General features: G+C 42.2%; 3 protein-coding genes across 4 annotated transcripts in view; 2 read left to right on the forward strand and 1 right to left on the reverse strand.

The window, feature by feature from the left end:
- Window positions 1–3,306, reverse strand: part of acss2l (acyl-CoA synthetase short chain family member 2 like) — a 16,068-nt gene extending 12,762 nt beyond the window's left edge. The window contains exons 1-3 of the mRNA XM_031559945.2: window positions 2,475–3,306; window positions 2,088–2,289; window positions 611–615 (exon numbers count right to left, since the gene is read on the reverse strand). Of these exons, the coding sequence (XP_031415805.1) occupies window positions 611–615; window positions 2,088–2,289; window positions 2,475–2,613 (346 nt within the window). The 5' untranslated portion in view covers window positions 2,614–3,306. The remainder of the gene's footprint in view (window positions 1–610; window positions 616–2,087; window positions 2,290–2,474) is intronic.
- Window positions 3,307–3,912: 606 nt separating this feature from the next.
- ndufv2 (NADH:ubiquinone oxidoreductase core subunit V2) lies at window positions 3,913–12,328 on the forward strand. Its single transcript, XM_012815396.3, has 8 exons — window positions 3,913–4,057; window positions 4,786–4,848; window positions 5,913–5,975; window positions 6,348–6,464; window positions 7,376–7,544; window positions 8,935–9,044; window positions 10,214–10,290; window positions 12,132–12,328. Exons 1-8 carry the CDS (start codon window positions 4,016–4,018, stop codon window positions 12,223–12,225), a joined length of 735 nt encoding a protein of 244 aa, XP_012670850.1. The 5' UTR covers window positions 3,913–4,015; the 3' UTR covers window positions 12,226–12,328.
- Window positions 12,329–13,965: 1,637 nt separating this feature from the next.
- Window positions 13,966–18,534, forward strand: part of ankrd12 (ankyrin repeat domain 12) — a 42,336-nt gene continuing 37,767 nt past the window's right edge. Inside the window, exon 1 of one of the 2 annotated variants that reach the window (XM_012815341.3) lies at window positions 13,966–14,189. The gene's annotated coding sequence lies outside the window, so the exon portion shown is untranslated. The remainder of the gene's footprint in view (window positions 14,190–18,534) is intronic. The other variant, XM_012815342.3, reaches the window with a different exon arrangement.

Raw genomic sequence — 18,534 nt, forward strand, 5'->3', positions numbered from 1 at the left:
ATGACCATAAGGTTTGCACAATAAAAAGTGTGAATAGTGTTTACAGTTATGAGAAGGCTTTTATTTGGAGTATGTGTCTGTGTGTGTGTGCATGCGTGCGCACTTTTAGCATGTACTTAAAAGCAGCCTGTGGTTAATGTCTAACTAGCTCATTTAAGGCCAGTGCATGATTAGCATGCTTCTTGTTCTTGGCAGGATGCAAGAGTAAAAGAGAGAGAGAGAGGGAGAAAGATAGAAAAGAAGAGGAGGAAAGAGAGAGAGAGAGAGGTATGAGACAGAGAGATGAGAGGAGGAGGAGAGAGAGGGAGATTGAGAGAGAGGGAGAGATAGATGAGAAGAGGATGAGAGAGAGGGAGGGAGAGAAAGAGGAGAGAGCTGCCAGGTGTCCCCTGTGCCAGATAAGGACAGTCTAGACTGGACCCTCTGCCCTCCGCTATGCCCGTTAGGGTGGCATTGAGCAACAGGCCAGCTCACATACCCACACGCTGATAAGATCTCATCTCACACACTCACACACTCTCACACTTGTACCCAGGTCAACACAGGAGAGAGCCATGGCAGATATGCGGCAGATCCTGCATATCTCACCATCTTTCCCACTTAAAATAACCTTCCCTCCATTCCTATGCATTACTTCCAATGTGTATGCACAGTCAGATTTCAAATAAACATAACAGTCAGCCTCACAGTATAAAAGACACTTTGAAGTGTGTGTGTGTGCGTGAGTGTGTGCATGTGCGTGTGTGTGTGTGCGTGAATGAGTGTGTGTGTGTGTGTGTGTGTGTGTGTGTGTGTGTGTGCACATATGGAAAGAGTGAGAGACATGACTGAACAAAAGATATCATGACAGTTGTTCCCAGCCTAGACAGTGGCTGAGAATGCAACAGTTCTGGGGCCGGATCTGTGTCTGGCTTGACTGCAGCCAGGGTGGAGCAGACAATCAGCTGGCTGCCTCGAGACTAGATAGCAAGTGTTATGGCACTATTGTCCTACCGTGTGTTAATAACGGCAGATAAAACTGTTTGCACTCCAGGCTACAAGATTATTATGCATTCTCTCTCCCCCCCTGTGGGTAGCAACCGATAAACACGGTGGTTTGTCCCTTATCACTGATTATCAGCTATCAGGACAATAGGAGATGGAAACCAACTCATGCTACTCAGAGACATAGAGCAAGAGACAAAGGGGAGAGAGAGAGAGAGAGAGAGAGAGAGAGAGAGAGAGAGTGTTGGCTTATCTCATCCTGCAGGAGTGATGAGGCAGAACTGACTTCAGAGAGAGAACTGATGCAGTGGTTTCTGTGGCTGGAATCACGCTCTTCTTGCAGAAGTAAGAAACTGAAGCTCAACATTCAGGCACAGTCATGCAAACACACACACCCCTCTCAAGTGACAGCTAATTCCGTAGCGGATTCAGCCCAGCTCCGGGCCAAGTCTGGGCCGGCAGCAATTATCTGGGTTTGGGTTAGCTGTCTCTATGTGTTTACAGGTGTTGATTAGATTACGAGAAACTAGGTGGACAACCAGCATACTGTTAATGGACACCTGTGACATTGTCGAACTAGAAAAGAGAACCTCCTCTTATGCAATGACTGTGTACCTTATAAACTGAGAGGGAATAACGCAAAATACGGGCAGTGAACCAGCTCTGTTTAAGTAACAGAACTGGTTCTTAGGATAAGTTGCTATAAACTCCAGTTGGATACGTGTCAAATACCTACTTTCACAACTCTGACTTGCACAATTAACATTGACTTAAAAAAAATCCGCCTTTCCTCGGCCACAGAAAACTATTACTCATTCAATCCTAAATAAACATCACAAGGTCAGTGGCAGTATTGTTTTCCTTTGTGATGACAGCCTGAGGCCATTTTTACCACTGCAACACAGGAGGCTGTTATGCTATCTTTCAAATGATAGTGCTGTGTCCTTTCATTTAACCTGTTCGTTCAAACGGGTATGTCTCGCTAGGTGCGCAAATATCTCATAGTGTTGTTGAGATGCAACATGCGTAGCGATACAAAGCATGCCAGCTGTAGCTTGCTGAAATGTGTCTGCCTATTTTCATAGTGGGGGGCGCAATCTCACCAGTGGTACGCCACTCTGTCTCCGAAGCTCCTCTCCAATACGTTTCTGTCCAAGACGTTGTAGCACACGTTGGTCTTGGCCCCCTCCATGAACTTGACGAAGACGTTGCCTTTGGTGACATCAAAATTGTACTGTAGAATCGGCTGCGATGCAGAAGGCCGGCTCTCCCAGTAAAACTCATCAGCCACATTCCCCCAGAACTCTACGGGGCATTCAGAGGGATTACTGAGGTTACAGAGGCTTTAGAGCGATTTTATAGCCATCACAAGAGATAGGCAGCAGCAGAAGTAGACAAACTCACAGAGACATACACTGCACATTCAGATTAGATACCACATTAATGCAAGCCATGCTATCATTTATTTCGGATTTGATGCAATGACATACCTTCGGGTTCCTCGATTGACTTCTTGTAAAGTGCAAGATATGAGCTAAAGTCGGGGACATGCGCATCCGCTTTCAACTCTTCGGGCGGAGGATAAACCTTCTCCCGCTCCTCTAAATGTTCAGGTCCTGGGACAACCATGTTTTCAGGACAGATGAAGGAAAGTGAACGCAGATATCTAAAATGTCCCAACGGTCAATCAACTCCGCCCTTCAACGGAAATACTTTTCGGCTCACTAGTATTCGCTGCGCAGACATGCAATACACTCGAAAGAGGGAGAGACCCAGCCTTTAATCCTCATTTCGCGTTGTTTTGTCTGTCTCCTTAGTGCTATGTCTACCAATCATATCGCTCGATTTGGCACTCCTACTTTTTCATTTGTCAGAAAAGCTGTGGGGCGTTCAACCCATTTCGGGTGGGTGGAACGGGGAACAGACATGCGTTCTACTGGTGGACAGGCGAATGGCCTGTGAGTGCGCTCGGGAAAAAAATAAACTCCAACTCCTTCGCCACGAAGTGTTTTTCTGACACAGCATTCTCTTCCAGTAATGCGCTCCCCTCCCTCGCTAGAGCATTTCTAGTATGCTGGTCTGCACAGCGTGAGCGCTGTTTAGCAATTCAGGCTGCTGCAGAAGTTGACGAAATTGAGTGGAAGCACATCTATATGTTTGTGCTCAGTGTGGGATGTTGTCTTGAGCGTGTTTGCCAGGATGTTAGTGTAAGGGAATTCACAAAACTAAATACACAGGGCCCTGAAATGGAGTATCCCCCAGAAGTAGATTGGTCCTATGCACCCATGCAGTGTGCATCTGTGCATGTACAGTGCCTTCAATAAGTATTCACCCCCTTGGATGTTTTACCCTTTTATTGCTTTTATAAATCAACCATGGTCAATATAAGTTGGCTTTTTTGACAAAAAAATCACAAAAAAGCCCTCATTAATGTCAAAGTAAAAACAGATTTCTACACAGTTATGTTAATTAAATAAAAATATGTAATGAAAAATAAGTGATTGCATAACTATTTACCCCCTTTAAAGTGACTGACCTAATTCAACCGAGGTCCAGACAATTGGTGCAAATTACCATTTTCTTATCCATTGTCTCACTTTACAAATCAATATGCTGTACATTGACTGAAAATCTAAAACAAACTTTTCTTTAATCAGATAATGATTGATTTTATGTGATTAGAGATTTGTCAAGTGTTATTATATCCATGTTGCAGACTGTGTAGGTCTGTCTGCAACATGTCAGACACTGGTACACTATGTATGATATTTACATTTTGACAGGAATTAACTGAACATACACAAATGGGTAGGGATGAAGGCAAAGAAAAATAAACTTCAACTAGACATAAGAAATTCTATTACTCTCCACAAAAGACATCATCAGGCATTCTGTGCTTGATTGCTTTTGACTGAATGTACGTCTGTGTAATTTAGACCTTCTCAATCGACAGTCGGCCTCATCGCTCTGATGTTGATGTCCGCCATTGTGGTTAGAAAGTTATAGGGGGCATCGAAATTTGTAAACGAAAATGTTTTTGTCCAGAACCATTCGTGCTGCTGTATCGCAGTCGGTATGTGTTTTTAAGATATATTTACGAATATCCCTTAGATGTCGATAGAGTTTCACAGCGAATTTTGAGCTTAATTGATAGACATGTGCATGACACCACAAGGACAACCAGAACTTAAAATGCCTTACCCTGACTAACTAGTTATTTTGCTTGTTTAGTTATACCACTGCAGTTATGAATAACTGTGGTGGGTACATATCGTTCATGTATCATGATGTTGCAAGTTATTGTCATTTCTTTGCATCTTGCATAACGTCTGTTAGCTAAACCTTTCTAACTAGCTAACGTAGCTAGCTAACTGCAAGTATTTGAGAAAGATTCGAATAACTGCGCCTGTGTCAAATGAATGACTTGCAATAGTTATTGAGTGCCATTCATAGAATAACGTGTTCATTTATGTACTTAACTATATTTTCCCTTCTCGCTGTGTTGTACATTGCGTTATTTTTGCTGGCCATAGCATCAGTTCCTTTAGATGTGACCCGTGACAGCTAAGCTAGCTATCATATCAGGCTATGGTTAGCTAACAAGACATTGCAGCTGGAAAACGATGATCAGTGACATTTAATTTCATTCAGCTCGTTATGACATCTGCGTAGACTTTCTCCATTCACATTTTGTAGGAGGATTCATGTAAAAAATGTTGGCAAAGAGTTCAAATTGCTAAGAATTAGTACATCATTCTACGTGTGTACAGTGAAACATGGTTTTGTCTTTATTTTTATCAGGCCCGGCAGGTCCGTAGCCTCCACCAGTCTGCCGTGCGAGCAGGAGCGGGAGGTACCTTTGTGGTGAGTGTAAAAATCGCATCCCGTTTCCTGCTTGTCCTTTGCAGCACCTGTTGTGCAACACGGACTCGGCGTTGCCAACTTGTCATCCATCCATCAGTGGTTACCGGGTGCGTTGTTGTAACACTGTAGATCTAAACGTGGAACGGTCCTCCACATCTGCTCATAGATTTGAGCTTCTCAACTACACCAGACCCAAACATTGGCGTACTCAACGGGGTTACGTCGGGTTCATCACACTTGGTTATGACACTACAGGCCGTCATGTTCCTTTTCATCAGAAGCAAGAGAAGGATGTACCAGATTAGTTTGAGCCACAGCTACCTATAAGCTTTGTCCAGAAAGCTAGTGGTCAGTGCGTTGGGAAAGCAGATTCAACTAGTTGGTGTAATACGATCTAGTGTTCATACAATGAAGTAACTTTCTGTGCACATAGAGGTTAAACGGTTATATGAAGCTTTTGTTAAAATATGTCTAGACAATCACAACTGTCTTGATGCTTCCAGGTTCTTCTGCAGTAATTTCGCAGAACTACAGTAAAAAGCTTAAAACCAAATCCAGGTGCATCAAATGAACAGAACTGTCTGAAAACACATTATTGTTGTAAGTCTGGAACCATTTTTGTTTTGGACAGCAGAAGCTACATGTTGCACCCTGACGGCTTGCCTCCTACTGATCCGTGATACGTTTACAGCTCTGTTAGCCAGCATACGTATTACAAATGTGGGTAACCTTTGGTACATCAGGGCCAGCTGTAAGGCTACTTGTTGATCTTATTTTACTAAATTGTTGAGGTTGGAAATGACACAAACAAGACAACATAACAGTGACCATTGCCTTCTCACAAGGGGGCAGTGTTTGATGGGCTTCCCTTTTGTATGGGTTTGTATAGGCAGTAGGTATGGCATTGGGGTTTGTATGGTAGAATGGTATGGCAATGCGGGTAGAGATGTTGTCATCATTGATTTTCCTTTCCTGTGATTGTAGCTGTTTTTTATTTTATTTAGACTTTTTTTTAACTTTTTTTTTTTTTTTACACCAACCTCTCTTCTTTTCCACCTCTGTAGCACAGAGACACACCAGACAACAACCCAGACACCCCTTTCGAGTTCACCCTTGAAAACATGAAGGTAAGGGGCTCCTAGGTCTATACCCACAATTACAACACTACATCAACTGTGTTCATGTAGCACTTTCTTGAAGCACAGATTTCGAGGGCATTGTACAACTTTCATTAATTGGGGAATTATCACTGAAAAAGTTGCCATACAAATAGGTTTATATGGCATCCTTTAGCTTTATTTGAGTTTCATCCAGTTGGCTTGCAATGGCACATTGTGATGCAGTATATGTTTTATCCAAAATAACACGTAGATGCTAGCCCACAAGTATTGGTTTAATGCAGAGCAGTGCTCTTCTGGGAGACTTGTAGTAGGCTGGTATTGTGCTGTGTACTGAAATGCAGACACCTGAGTCCCCTCTGCCCTGTGTCTTTCTCTCAGAGGATTGAAGCCATCGTTAGTAATTACCCTGAGGGGCACAAGGCGGCTGCCACCATCCCCGTGCTGGACGTGGCACAGAGGCAGCATGGCTGGCTGCCCATCTCCGCCATGAACAAGGTACGGGTCACCACAGCAAATACACCAAATCCTTCAGGCCTCATGTGTACATCTACATCTAAACCCTCATATAATCCTATATCCAAACCTTAGCCACCACCATGCAGCAGTCTTGCAACACGTCATATAGATAAATGGCACAAAAGCAATCCAATTACAGACATTCAGACACTGTTCTGATACACTGCTGACACACATGTAAAGCTATTGTCAGACATATCCGTACTTTTTATTATACTAGGCTGAGTGAAGTAGCAACCTCTGGCACTTGTGCACTTATGTTTTCCATGTTTGATTAACCTTGCCTTTGTACTATCAGACCAATTAAATAGTCCCAGAGGTGTTCAACCCCAGGGTGCTCAGTTTGCTATCTGGAGACCATCCGTGTTATTTGTCAGGTCGCAGAACTGGTGGTGTTCTTACTGTGTTTTGGTCTCTGTATCATTTGAATAGTGGCATCTTAGAAAGATCTATGTGATCAAGATAATGCCATACACAGAATCAGGAAGCTAAGTGGCATGTAAATGCACACCTACCCAATCCCCTGTCTCATACACACACTTTACCAGTAAATGCCTAGGGGTGGTCCTGAGTCATTTAGACACACTTTGTGTCATGTAAACACATAGATTATGTATAGACTGTGCAAAAGTAACAAGATGCCACACAGACATCTAGAGGGCAATCACACACTTAGTCTCATGTAAACACCGAATTATACCTAATTAACCTGGGTATCTAGTCTACACAGACCTTCCTTCCTTTCCTCGCCCTCAGTCATACATGTTTTTGGTGTGTGTGTGTGTGTGTGTGTGTGTGTGTGTGTGTGTGTGTGTGTGTGTGTGTGTGTGTGTGTGTGTGTGTGTGTGTGTGTGTGTGTGTGTGTGTGTGTGTGTGCTCTCTCTCTCCAGGTGGCAGAGGTGCTGGAGATTGCTCCTATGCGTGTGTATGAGGTGGCCACCTTCTACACCATGTTCATGAGGCAGCCAATGGGCAAATACCACATCCAGATCTGCACGACCACCCCCTGCATGCTTTGTGACTCCGACAGCATCCTCGCCGCCATTAAGAGCAAGCTGGGTAGGGGAGAGGACACGCACGCACACACACACACACACACACACACACACACATACACACTTACACACACTAGTTTGGTGGTGGAAACTTGGGTGAAAATGGCTTATTCCGCCTGAGCGGATTATCTTAATCTCCAGCGATATTGGAAGAGTGGTGCATTATTGCCTACATATTTCTGTATTTAGGAAGCAGGAGCAAACCTCTGCTATAGGTTAATGCTTTTAATTATAGGTCAATGCTCGACAAGGTTAAACCTTTTGAAAGACTCCAGCGTCTGGGAAGAGGTAGTCTAATTTGTCCGACTTGAATTAAATGCTCAGTCAGCAGTAAACAAATGTCATCAAAGCACAATGATGACTTTTCTTGTAATTTCTATTCACGTGTTGTAGTCTAATTATAAGGCACTGCACCACACAACACCCCAAAATATCTCTTTTCTTGGCCCGCAACGGAATGCAGAAAGAGGTTGCATTCAGGTTAGTCCAGGCGTTCAAATTCATCAACATAAACAAAGCTGGCAACCTCCCATGTCTTATGCACTCCCCATTCATGTAGACTTCTGCTCTTGCGTTTTATGCATCAGGTAGTCAGATATCTCATATCATTAGTATAGCTAGCCTCACGTTATGTAAATTAATACATTTATATGTCCAGTCTCTCCCCTTGACCCAATGCTCAGCTAAACACACTTTCACCTGTTTGGTTCTGAATGTGTGACTGCACCAAATAGTGTTTCAGCAAAGATGTAAGTTATACATTTTTAGTTCCAGTACCTAGTTCTGAAGTTACAAATGTGTTCTATCAGACGAATCTAGATTAATACATTGAATATGTATTACATGTTTGGACATTTTACATTCTAGGCCAAAATAAATTCTCCAGAATGGATGCGTTTATGAGATGGGCTACATTGATCTGGACAATGCATGCGTCTTTAGTTTCTGCCGGCTGTTTTGCCCCTCAAACTAAGGGCCTTACACTTGAACACGCATACACACCTACCCAAGCATAGGGAAATGTACAGCACGAGCATGCTAATTTGTATACACTCTTTTAACTAATGCTAGATCATAGTTCATTTTAGTAGAAATGGTAAATGTAAAGGTCATGCTTTAAACAAATGATGAATTGATACACTAGCTGATAGTATGGGAAACTACATGAAAAACATTACTGCATTGATATTGTACATAGATCTAAGCTATATCTTTATCTAAAATAATTCTTATGTTTCTAGAAATATAGTTCTGCTACACCGAAGCCATGGGTCTACTGATACAACAATGTGTATGACATCCTTAGTGAACTCAACCCCTGCTCATAGAATGGAATCAGCTGGTATTTCATGCCATTGCGAAGCTGGGTTGTTGACCCTCTCTGCTTGCCGTAGGTATTAAAGTGGGGCAGACGACACCAGACAAGCTGTTCACTCTGAGCGAGGTGGAGTGCCTTGGAGCCTGTGTAAATGCACCTATGGTCCAGATCAACGACAACTACTACGTGAGTGCAGGTGTCAGACGTACAGACACACACAATGCATGCCCCCCCCCCCCCACACACACACACACATTGTGTCAGTGTGCAATATGTTGGTTTTGTATGAATGGAAAAAAAGATTGGTCTCAAATGAACCTGTATCTATGTGTGATGGATAGACTTCCAGGAAGGACTTTGTATATTGTTAGGAAGTTGTCTTTTTGTACAGCTAGAAGACTTAGAGAATTGAAAGCATCATAATCAGTTCTTGCAGCTTACATTGCTGCAGTAGTTACAAGTTGATTATAATATCAGACACCTGTGCGTTTGAATTTGAGAAAACACCTTCCTAAAATAACAGTTTAATTCTGGTAACTGGCGCCAGCGTTTCCATGCTGCCCCCTCTGTTGTTGGTTAGTGAACCTTTTCCATTTGAGGATGATTTGTGTCAGCTGATGCTTGCACACTAGTGCACACACACACACACACACACACACTATAGGCAAATAGGCAGCTCTATTTTTTAATGCATAATGTGTCTATACTACACACTTGTACACATACAAACTTGTACACAGACTCAGTGTGTTGGCCTGTAGTGACATTTTGGAGTGTAGTTCTTCCTCCCCCCCGTATCAGACAGACGACGGGCAGGTCAGCAATCTGACCCCCGGCTCTGCAGGTCATCCTGGATCAGAGAGGATTCTGGGCCTCTGAGGCTTAAAGTCTCCTCCTGTCCTGGTTAACAAGCAATGGCTTCCCGCTGGCTGAGCTAGACACGGGCCGCATTAGTGTCAGACGTTATTTTTAGCAGAAATATTAGCAGTAACGTCTGTCTCAAGGTTAATTAGCAAGAACTGCAACTTGTGACTGATTTCAATTGTCTTATGCACCCATGCTGCGCACACCCGCCTTTGGGAACATGGAGAACTTGATTGATTAGTTTTGCTGTTTAATGGCTATATTATGACAGTGTTGCTATAGTTATTGCAGTGTGTTAAATTGTAACTGCACCTTAGCAGCATGGTGCTATTCAGTAATATGTAGGCCTGCATGACACTCAACATGAAGTAAAGTAATCTGTTAAAGAATGAACACACACAGCACATGACGTGGATACTCAGTAATGTATGTTGTAAATAATATTGACATTTAATATTAAATCACTATGAAACTTCTGGTTTGTTTTTCAGGAGGATCTCAACACCGCTGATATTGAGCAGATCCTGGATGAGCTGAAAGAAGGCAAAGTTCCCCTACCAGGACCCAGGTAAGGCTGATGAACCTCTGCAGTTCCAACATGCTACAGAAAGGCCACTGGCTACAGAGCTTTTGGGCTGGTGGTGTGGAAACGTTAAGTTGAAAACCACCGGAGTGGCATGTGGAATGGAAACACTGGAGTTACACTGAGAGTGTGGCGTGTGGAATGGAAACACCAGAGTTAGTTACACTAAGAGTGTGGCGTGTGGAATGGAAACACCAGAGTTAGTTACACTAAGAGTGTGGCGTGTGGAATGGAAACACCAGAGTTAGTTACACTAAGAGTGTGGCGTGTGGAATGGTAGCCAGTGGGTGCAGTGCTGTGCAGCGAGTGAACCTCATCCTCTGAGCCTCTGTGGGTTTTAGTGTCCTTGCTTGCACACCTCCCTCCCATGTCTGGTCCTATTACAATGAGGCTCGTGCTACTGATATTAAGGCATAATAGATTTGATCAAACTCTGCTCAGTTTAGGTTCTGTGTTTGTGTCGATTACTCATATTGAAGAAAACCTTCACAACAAATTTGAAGAAAATGTATCCCGTTTTGAAAGGGTGACTTGGGCTGCTATCCAGAGAGCTTCACCGGGCAGCAAATACCCATAGGGCATTGCTGAGACTTTCAAAAACTTAGTGCAGCTTTGGCAAGGTTTATGTAAATAGACCCAACATGTAGTGTGATCAGATCACTTAAACCACATCAAGATGTGGTCAGGAAAGGATGTTTACCACATTTAATGTTGTACCAATGTGTTTGTCTGTATCCACATGCAACTACGGAGGCTTAAAGAGATCCATGTTGGTGCTTCATCACAGGCTAGGGTGAATGTGTGCTGGGGCGGTCCTAGCTGGTACGGCGTCCTGGGGTAATTGTCCCTTCAGCCCCACCCCTCGCTTTCACATCAGATAGCTTCTTCTCCTTATATCACAGTTAAACTGATCTTAGACGATTGTGATATTCGTTCTAAAAAAATTACACATTTCAGGACTGTGTGGCCTTCAAGGTTATCATGGTATCTACATAAAACACGCGTGGTGGTCAGCTGGATATAGTTGGAACACACTGCCCAGTGACGTCTTTGGCAGTAGCCCATGTGGCTCATACCTAGACCCACCACTGAATGTTTGGCATCTCATGAAAGACAATGTTCTGTGAATGCATGCACAGATTTTCCTCTTACTTCCTTGTTTTGGCTGTCCTCTGAGTGACCATGGCCTGACTGCTGAGGTCACAGCAGCTGCATGACTGTGCTTTTTTCACCCTTCGATGTTGTCGTAGATTTTCCATCTCTCTGAGATATTCTTTGTCTAATATTTTACAGTATGCCCATCATAATGTATGCACACTTATAATTGATGAGAGCCCACCATGCACAAATGCTTGGACTAATATGGAGAACGACTTCTGTTGTTAGCTGTTTTTCTGCGGGGGACTGTAGCCTCACTGGGACCTAACCAGTACAAGCATGGTGGTGTTCGGGATAGGCCCCATGTGTTTGAAGTGCACTAGCCCAAGGTATCCCATCCCAAAGGCGGTCTTATCCTATCGTCCCTGCTAACTTCAGCTTAAGTAGGGTGAAGCAGAGTCTCGCTGTTTGCGTTGCAGGTGTTGTACTCCTAGCCCTCTTTGGAGTTTTAAACTTAGAGCCTTACTATTCAGGATATTATGTTTTCATTTGTGCAAAGACATTTGAGGCTAAACTTGTAGGTATCTCTACCCAACCTCCTGTAAAATGCAACTAAATCAAAGTTGAATTCTCACTAAATCGTGTTACAATTGGTTGTGTCTGTACTGCCTTAATTTTAAAGTGTAAATTATTTTGATTTGACAATTTTGTGTCTCTTGTTTTTAAAGGAATGGACGTTTTTCATGTGAGCCTGCAGGGGGCCTCACCTCTCTATCAGAACCACCCCCAGGACCTGGATTTGGGGTGAGGGCTGACCTTTAAGCCCCACATACTGCCCATCACACACACACCTGTGTCAAGGTGTCAATGTAACAAATAAGTTATAAAATCATATGTCATGTGTAAATAAAAATGGTTGATGTAACGACCCGGTCTTGTATGTTGTGTAATAGTTGAAGGACTTTTGCGCCTGTCTGTTTGTGGTGTTTCTGTGTTAACAAACACCTACTACTAAAGCAACATCAGTCTCACACACATACACACTCTCTAACTTTGTCTCTCTCTCTCACACACACCTACTACATCGGTTCCAGATATTCTCTTTTCTGTCACACACCTACTAGAGTGGTTATCAAATCCATGTTTTTCTCTCCTCACACTCATTCTAACACACATACACACTTGGGTTCATCAGCCAAACGTATACTCACAGACCAACAGCATCAATAGCCTGGGGCACACACACTTATCTCCTAGACCAGCAATCAACCACACACCAGTGCTTATGAAACGCCCCACTCACACACACTTGGCGCCTCCTTCATTTTAAAACGAGCGCACACCCGTAACTAACCTTAGCTGGATCTGTATTGCATAAGTGACTGGTTAGTGCACCACACATGGTCGAAATGGGGAGGAAACGACTGGACTGATTTATGCTCAACAAACCCATGATTTATTGAAAAAAATGTTTTACAGTTATATCTTATTCGTGTGACCAGTGTAAACAGATTTCAGTCTTCACAACAATGATGCCTATTTACACACCTCGCCTCAACTAAAGATAAATAAAGCAATCAGTCGTTTTCCCTGCACGAGCTAACATGCCCCAGTCTTTCTATCCTGTAGCCAGAATAACTCATTTATGAAACATTAACGAGACTCGTATTACCTTGTTCATCCGCAGATGCTGCAACTAGTGTTAGTGGATAACAACGGGTTTCGGATTCAGAATGCAAAATGACACGTTGGTTGCCGTTGTTTTAAATGATCCATTTAAAACTACTATGGTGGTCCATTTTTGCAAACTAGGGCTAATCTCGATTTGACAAGAGTAGTGTAGCAAACATTAAACCCATCCGTAGTTGTAATGATTTTGATCATTATAATGCATCTTGTTGGGACAGGATGTTTTACGGTCACCAAAATACGTTCTATATAGACCTTTAACAGCTAAATCTCAGTGTGCTGGCTTTCGGGTCTAGTCAGGCACTAACCAACCCTCCCCACCCCAATTTCCTCCCTTGCGATTTAGCTTGTTCTGCAACATAATACCCGCGCGTGCGCGACATTTTCCAGCTAATGCAAATATCACTGCGCCACATCGTAAAGAAGAGCTAGAAAGAGTTTAACAATACCGCCTGCGTCAAACTTTAAGTATATCCCAGCAGAATTCCATTGATACATTATCAAACAACGCAGGAAATCAAAACTGACCACACTAATCAACAACACTACCTCAACTCTTTCCCCCGACATGTTCGAGAACGTTCCCAGTAGCTGCAGAGAGGAGCGGAAAAGATGACGTCAAGCGCCTAGCGTCACCTCACCCTTCTAGTGTTTAGTTTCGAATTTTGCGAGCGAAACGTCCACTAACATGAGATTAAACATTTCCCGCGAAAATAACAATTTGATGCATTCCTAAACATATGCCAGTTTAGGAATATATTTTAGCGACACCACCAGAACAGCGCGATATTCCAATAAAGTAACGCATTGTCCCATGTCCACCATCTCCAGTAGACGCAGACCTTTTAAGCTCTATGGGGCTCAAGCGATCACATGGCTAGAAGTCTGCCAATGAGCGTTGCTCTTGCGTGTTTTGCTGGGCTTTTCTTAGAGACGACGGGCAACTGGGGATGTTTTCAAACCAGCAGTAAGCTGGAAAGAGACGTCACACAGTCGTAGGGTACTGCTACGTTTCACTATTTACAAAAAGAAATTCAAAATCTGCAAGGTGCGAATTGTTTATGCAAGAGCAAGAGGACCTGAATATGTTTGCTACGGTAAGCAGAGACGACTGTTTTCTGGACTGCCTGCAATCAGAAAAAACCCAGTTAGCTAACACTCTAGCCTGTTAGCTTGCAAGCTAGTTGGCTAACTTTAACGTTACAGAGAGTGATCTGAATTGAATGTTTTGTATCAACGTGGCTCTCACTGAGACTTACAACTTAAGCTAAATACTTCTTAGTACATGTACATCAATGATACTGCCAATACGAGGAAAAACATATAGTTTTACTACAATCAAATGTCATATTTGCTAGCAAGCCTACGCTATTGCATGTCGACGACGACGAGGTAGTGACAACCAGGTTGATTCTGGCAGGAATAGGAGGGAATATGAGCGGCTGGTCGTTGCTGCTGTGTTAGCATAGCTTGCTAACATTAGCTAGATTGTAACGTAACCGTGCAGGGGAAGCGCAGACGGGGTAGTCTCTCCTCCCGTGTCACTGCGGGCTATTGTCTCGTTGTGTTCGATGGGGTGGCGCAGTCTGCATCAACACATGGACATTATTTTAACTGTAAAATCCAATGGCAACCCTGAAAGTCTTTCACGCATTTATACAGCAATATAACAGTTTTTGAAAAACAAGGTTGAAACATACAAAGGTTTTATCATATAATGTTATCTGGATAGTTAGCTTGTTAGCTATATGATATATTTCCCAACAAAATGTACATTTTAGTCTTTAAATATATTTTGGCAAATGTCGTCAGTTTAAAATATTGTAGGCTACACAGTATGCCTCTGTATATAAATGAAATCTGCGCCACGCTGCCAAAGCTAGCTAGCTTCCTCAGAGGAACATGCAACGTTACAGCTTAGCATTTGGGGGGTGTGTTGCCACAAAGCTTTATTTGGTGACCGTCCTTCGCGTACCAACCTTTTGTTTAAAGGCTGCGCGAAGCTATCTTCAGACTTGAAACATGCAGCAGTTCTAGTTTGTGTTCCGTTCGCTACGTGGAATTATCATTTATCTTATTTCCCTATGTTTTGTCCTTTTGTCTAAATTACATAAACAACAGCCACGCTGTTTACTACGGGCATATTTGATTTAAACAGAATCAGACATTAACTACAAGATGCCCGTTGCGCAGTTAGAGGCTTCTGTCATTTCTGGGCTCATGGTGTGTTTTTGATAATGTAGAACATTGAAGGATTTAGAGCCATTTTTGATTTACGACCTCACTTTGGTTGCGGGGTTTCACCTAGCGCCTATATCCTAGTTTTTCCGAGTAGCTTTTCACAAAAACACATTTATACACCCTCCCAGTGAGGTAACCCTGTTGGTTTTGCACCGTGATGTCGCACAGTTATTCCTTTAGATATTGTCTTATGATCCATAACCCTCGAGACAAATGAAGAAATTATATGTTTATATCTATGCCTTCTTTAAGCCCTCATTTATGTCAATACAGTGAGTTTATTTAAGAATGTATTTTGAGATGATGAGTAATATATTTAATTATCAACTCAGACACCTTCCTAATGAATTAAAAAATACTGTGATCCTCCACTGATATTCCCAACCACAACATATGTAAGGTATCAAGTAAAACAAAACAAAATATTATGTGTGGAGGATGGATTTGATTTATTTAGGCTTACTACTGCAATGACTGCACACTTAGGTGGGGAAAAGACATATTAGGGATTATCTAAAGATCCTACTTTCTCTCAGCTGGGCTTGGAGCCAACCCGAGCTTGTGGTTCCTGTTGTTTTCCATTGACCTTTTTATGTATTTTTTCCCCCTCCACTAACAGACGTTAGGCCATGTATACACGACGTCAGACATCCAGGCTATAGGTTTGATGGGCAGTGAAAATTAGTGAGCTAGTTACATCAAGGGAACAGTGATTTCATTTATTTAATACGAATAGTTTATCAAATGAGTTAATTAGCAGCTCTGACTCATAATGACAGTCATAATGTGGTAGTGCTGTTTTTTTTACAAACCTAAATCCTATAATTTTCCGTAGAATAAGCAATACACTTCAGTCCTTTTACCTGTTAAATATATATATTTTTAAATGATCAGTTTTTGGCCATTTGGATTATATATGGTACTGTCAAGATGAATAACACACTTTTTTTACTGTGCTGTTGTCGACACACCCAACCAAATGCAGTAAATAGGCTGGGCAGGAGAAACTGCTTGTTTCCGTTACCGGCCAAAGCATTCTTGTAGGCCTCGGAGTCCATGATTAATCGGTAATTATACTTACTGTATTATTCTAACCACATAGTGTTGTTCTAACTTTGCTTCGCTTTCCCAACTTTGAAATTGAAGCTACCTGTCTGAATACGAGTTTGGGATACTCTGGGTTAGGTTCTAAAACGTCAACAATTAGCTGGGATAAACAACAGTGTGTGTCGATGCAGACTGATGTGGTCGTCCAGATCGGGCTGTGTTAGAATTTAAAAGGAAAAGCTTGTTTGTTACGATTGAAAAATTTAAATCCCCTGCTCTTTTACATTCACTTTGAGAACAGACTTTTCTTCCTTCCTTTTCTCATCTAGTCTAACCACTGTCCTAGGTTAAATCTGCATTTCAGACGGGACATTATCTTTGGTTTGTTGTGTCCGGCCAGTTGTGATCTAATCAAAAAGTAGCAACTTCTGTGTTGATGAACACTTTTCCACTGTCAAGCCAGTGGTGAAATAACTGTTTCAACCAGCTTTGTTGTTGGCATGGAGGTGCCACGGAGCAGTTCGTGTCCAGCTGTATGCTTTAGCACGGTTAGCTAAGTCAGTGTAGCAGAACCATTCAGATGCAAGCTCAATGGCCGAAGTGTTAATTGATTGGTAGGAACAATTTCTTATTTCCTTTTTTCAATGCACATTTGCCTGCAGGCTAGTCAGACCAAGCAATGAGAGTGATGGAAGAATTAGGCGTTTACATGGTTGTTTTTAGAAATAGGTGCAATGACAGTTGTTCCTTAATACCAAAGACACAACGCTGCCCCAGTACTTGCTGGTACCTTTTTATTTTTGCGTAGCGTCTTCATATGTAGTATTGTGGTTCTAGACAAAAGGCCTGTATTTATTTACAGGTTACCATTGAAGACTTTGGTTGAGATGTCAGTAGGAACAATTAGTTTGTATACTACCGTTTGACATTTTCAAACCAACTTATTGGCCTGGAAAGGTGCAGGTTGAAGTGCTGAGCTAGCTCAAATAAACAATAGCAATGGTGAAAGGTGCTTTTGCAAGATGTGCGCTGGTTTCAGGACCGACAGCCAGACAGTTCATGATTGGTTTTCAAGCTATCCAGTAGGTATTGCATCTCATATATGTCATCTCATTATGAAGTACTAAGGTCTCACCTGGCATTAAAGCACTCTTTTGTATATGTCATTTTAGATTTTTGTATAGATTAGTGTCCAGGGCCTATTGTGAACTGGCATGGGTAATGTGTTATCACATTATAAGGATAAGGAGAATATATCGAGGATGGCAGTTGTACCGACCGCGTAACTGAACAACGGCATTTTAATTTTCTCACTCGTCATATCCCACTCTGGCTATATTGCAATGATAGCTGCTAATTTAGTTAGCCACAAAGCAAGCTAACTTCATGGTTTGTCAGTGGAAGATGACTAACGTTAATGAGCGAATAACTAAGTTTTCTTCTCCTTTAGTTGTTTCATAGTTAATATACCTGTGATTTGCACGTCAATACAGAGGTTCAGAACGGATCTTGGTAACATTAGCCGGTGCCAGTTTAGCAATAGGTAGCTCATGCTGCTAAAATTCACACTATTTAATTTGTGTTCGCTTCGACAATTAATTCAGCTACAGTAGGCTTTGATGGCGACAATTTTTGTATATTTTCCATGGGCTGTGGTAATCTTTGCTTGTATTGCAGGCCTAGCCTATGTAATCACAATCGGTTTGTTGGACATAACAGCACGGCATATAATATTATGCTAGCAACCAAAAAACACGTGGCTGTGGCAGTTGTTTGCCCAAACCACGTTTTGCTGCTGTTGACAAACACACATAATTCCATGTATGCATTTGACATGTAGATTAACAGAAGCATATTGAAACAAGTGGGCTACTTAATAGTGAGGGCTTATTCAGACACCCCTTGCCCCCCTTGTTTCATATTTCATATATATAACCCGCTAAGGTCTATATCCCTCTGGGGGGATATTTAGTTTTATGTTCTTGTTGTCAATATGCCTTTAAAGCTCTGCAAGCTTTTGTCCTAGAGTCATAAAAAGAACCCCCCCAGAAACCTTTAATCTTCTACATATATGCTACTCAATGTTTTAGTTAGAGGAAATATACAAAAACATCAAGGCATGTCAGACTACCTAAAAAAAGTCTAACAGGCCTT

Source organism: Clupea harengus, chromosome 22, assembly GCF_900700415.2.
Source record: "Clupea harengus chromosome 22, Ch_v2.0.2, whole genome shotgun sequence".
Taxonomy (NCBI): Eukaryota; Metazoa; Chordata; class Actinopteri; order Clupeiformes; family Clupeidae; genus Clupea; species Clupea harengus.

Excerpts from the sequence above, each read along its gene's own strand:
- ndufv2 (XM_012815396.3), top strand. The coding sequence starts at position 4,016 with ATGTTTTTGTCCAGAACCATTCGTGCTGCTGTATCGCAGTCG. Across the intron at positions 5,976-6,347 it reads TCACCCTTGAAAACATGAAG|AGGATTGAAGCCATCGTTAG; the intron begins GTAAGGGGCTCC and ends TCTTTCTCTCAG. Across the intron at positions 7,545-8,934 it reads CGCCATTAAGAGCAAGCTGG|GTATTAAAGTGGGGCAGACG; the intron begins GTAGGGGAGAGG and ends TGCTTGCCGTAG.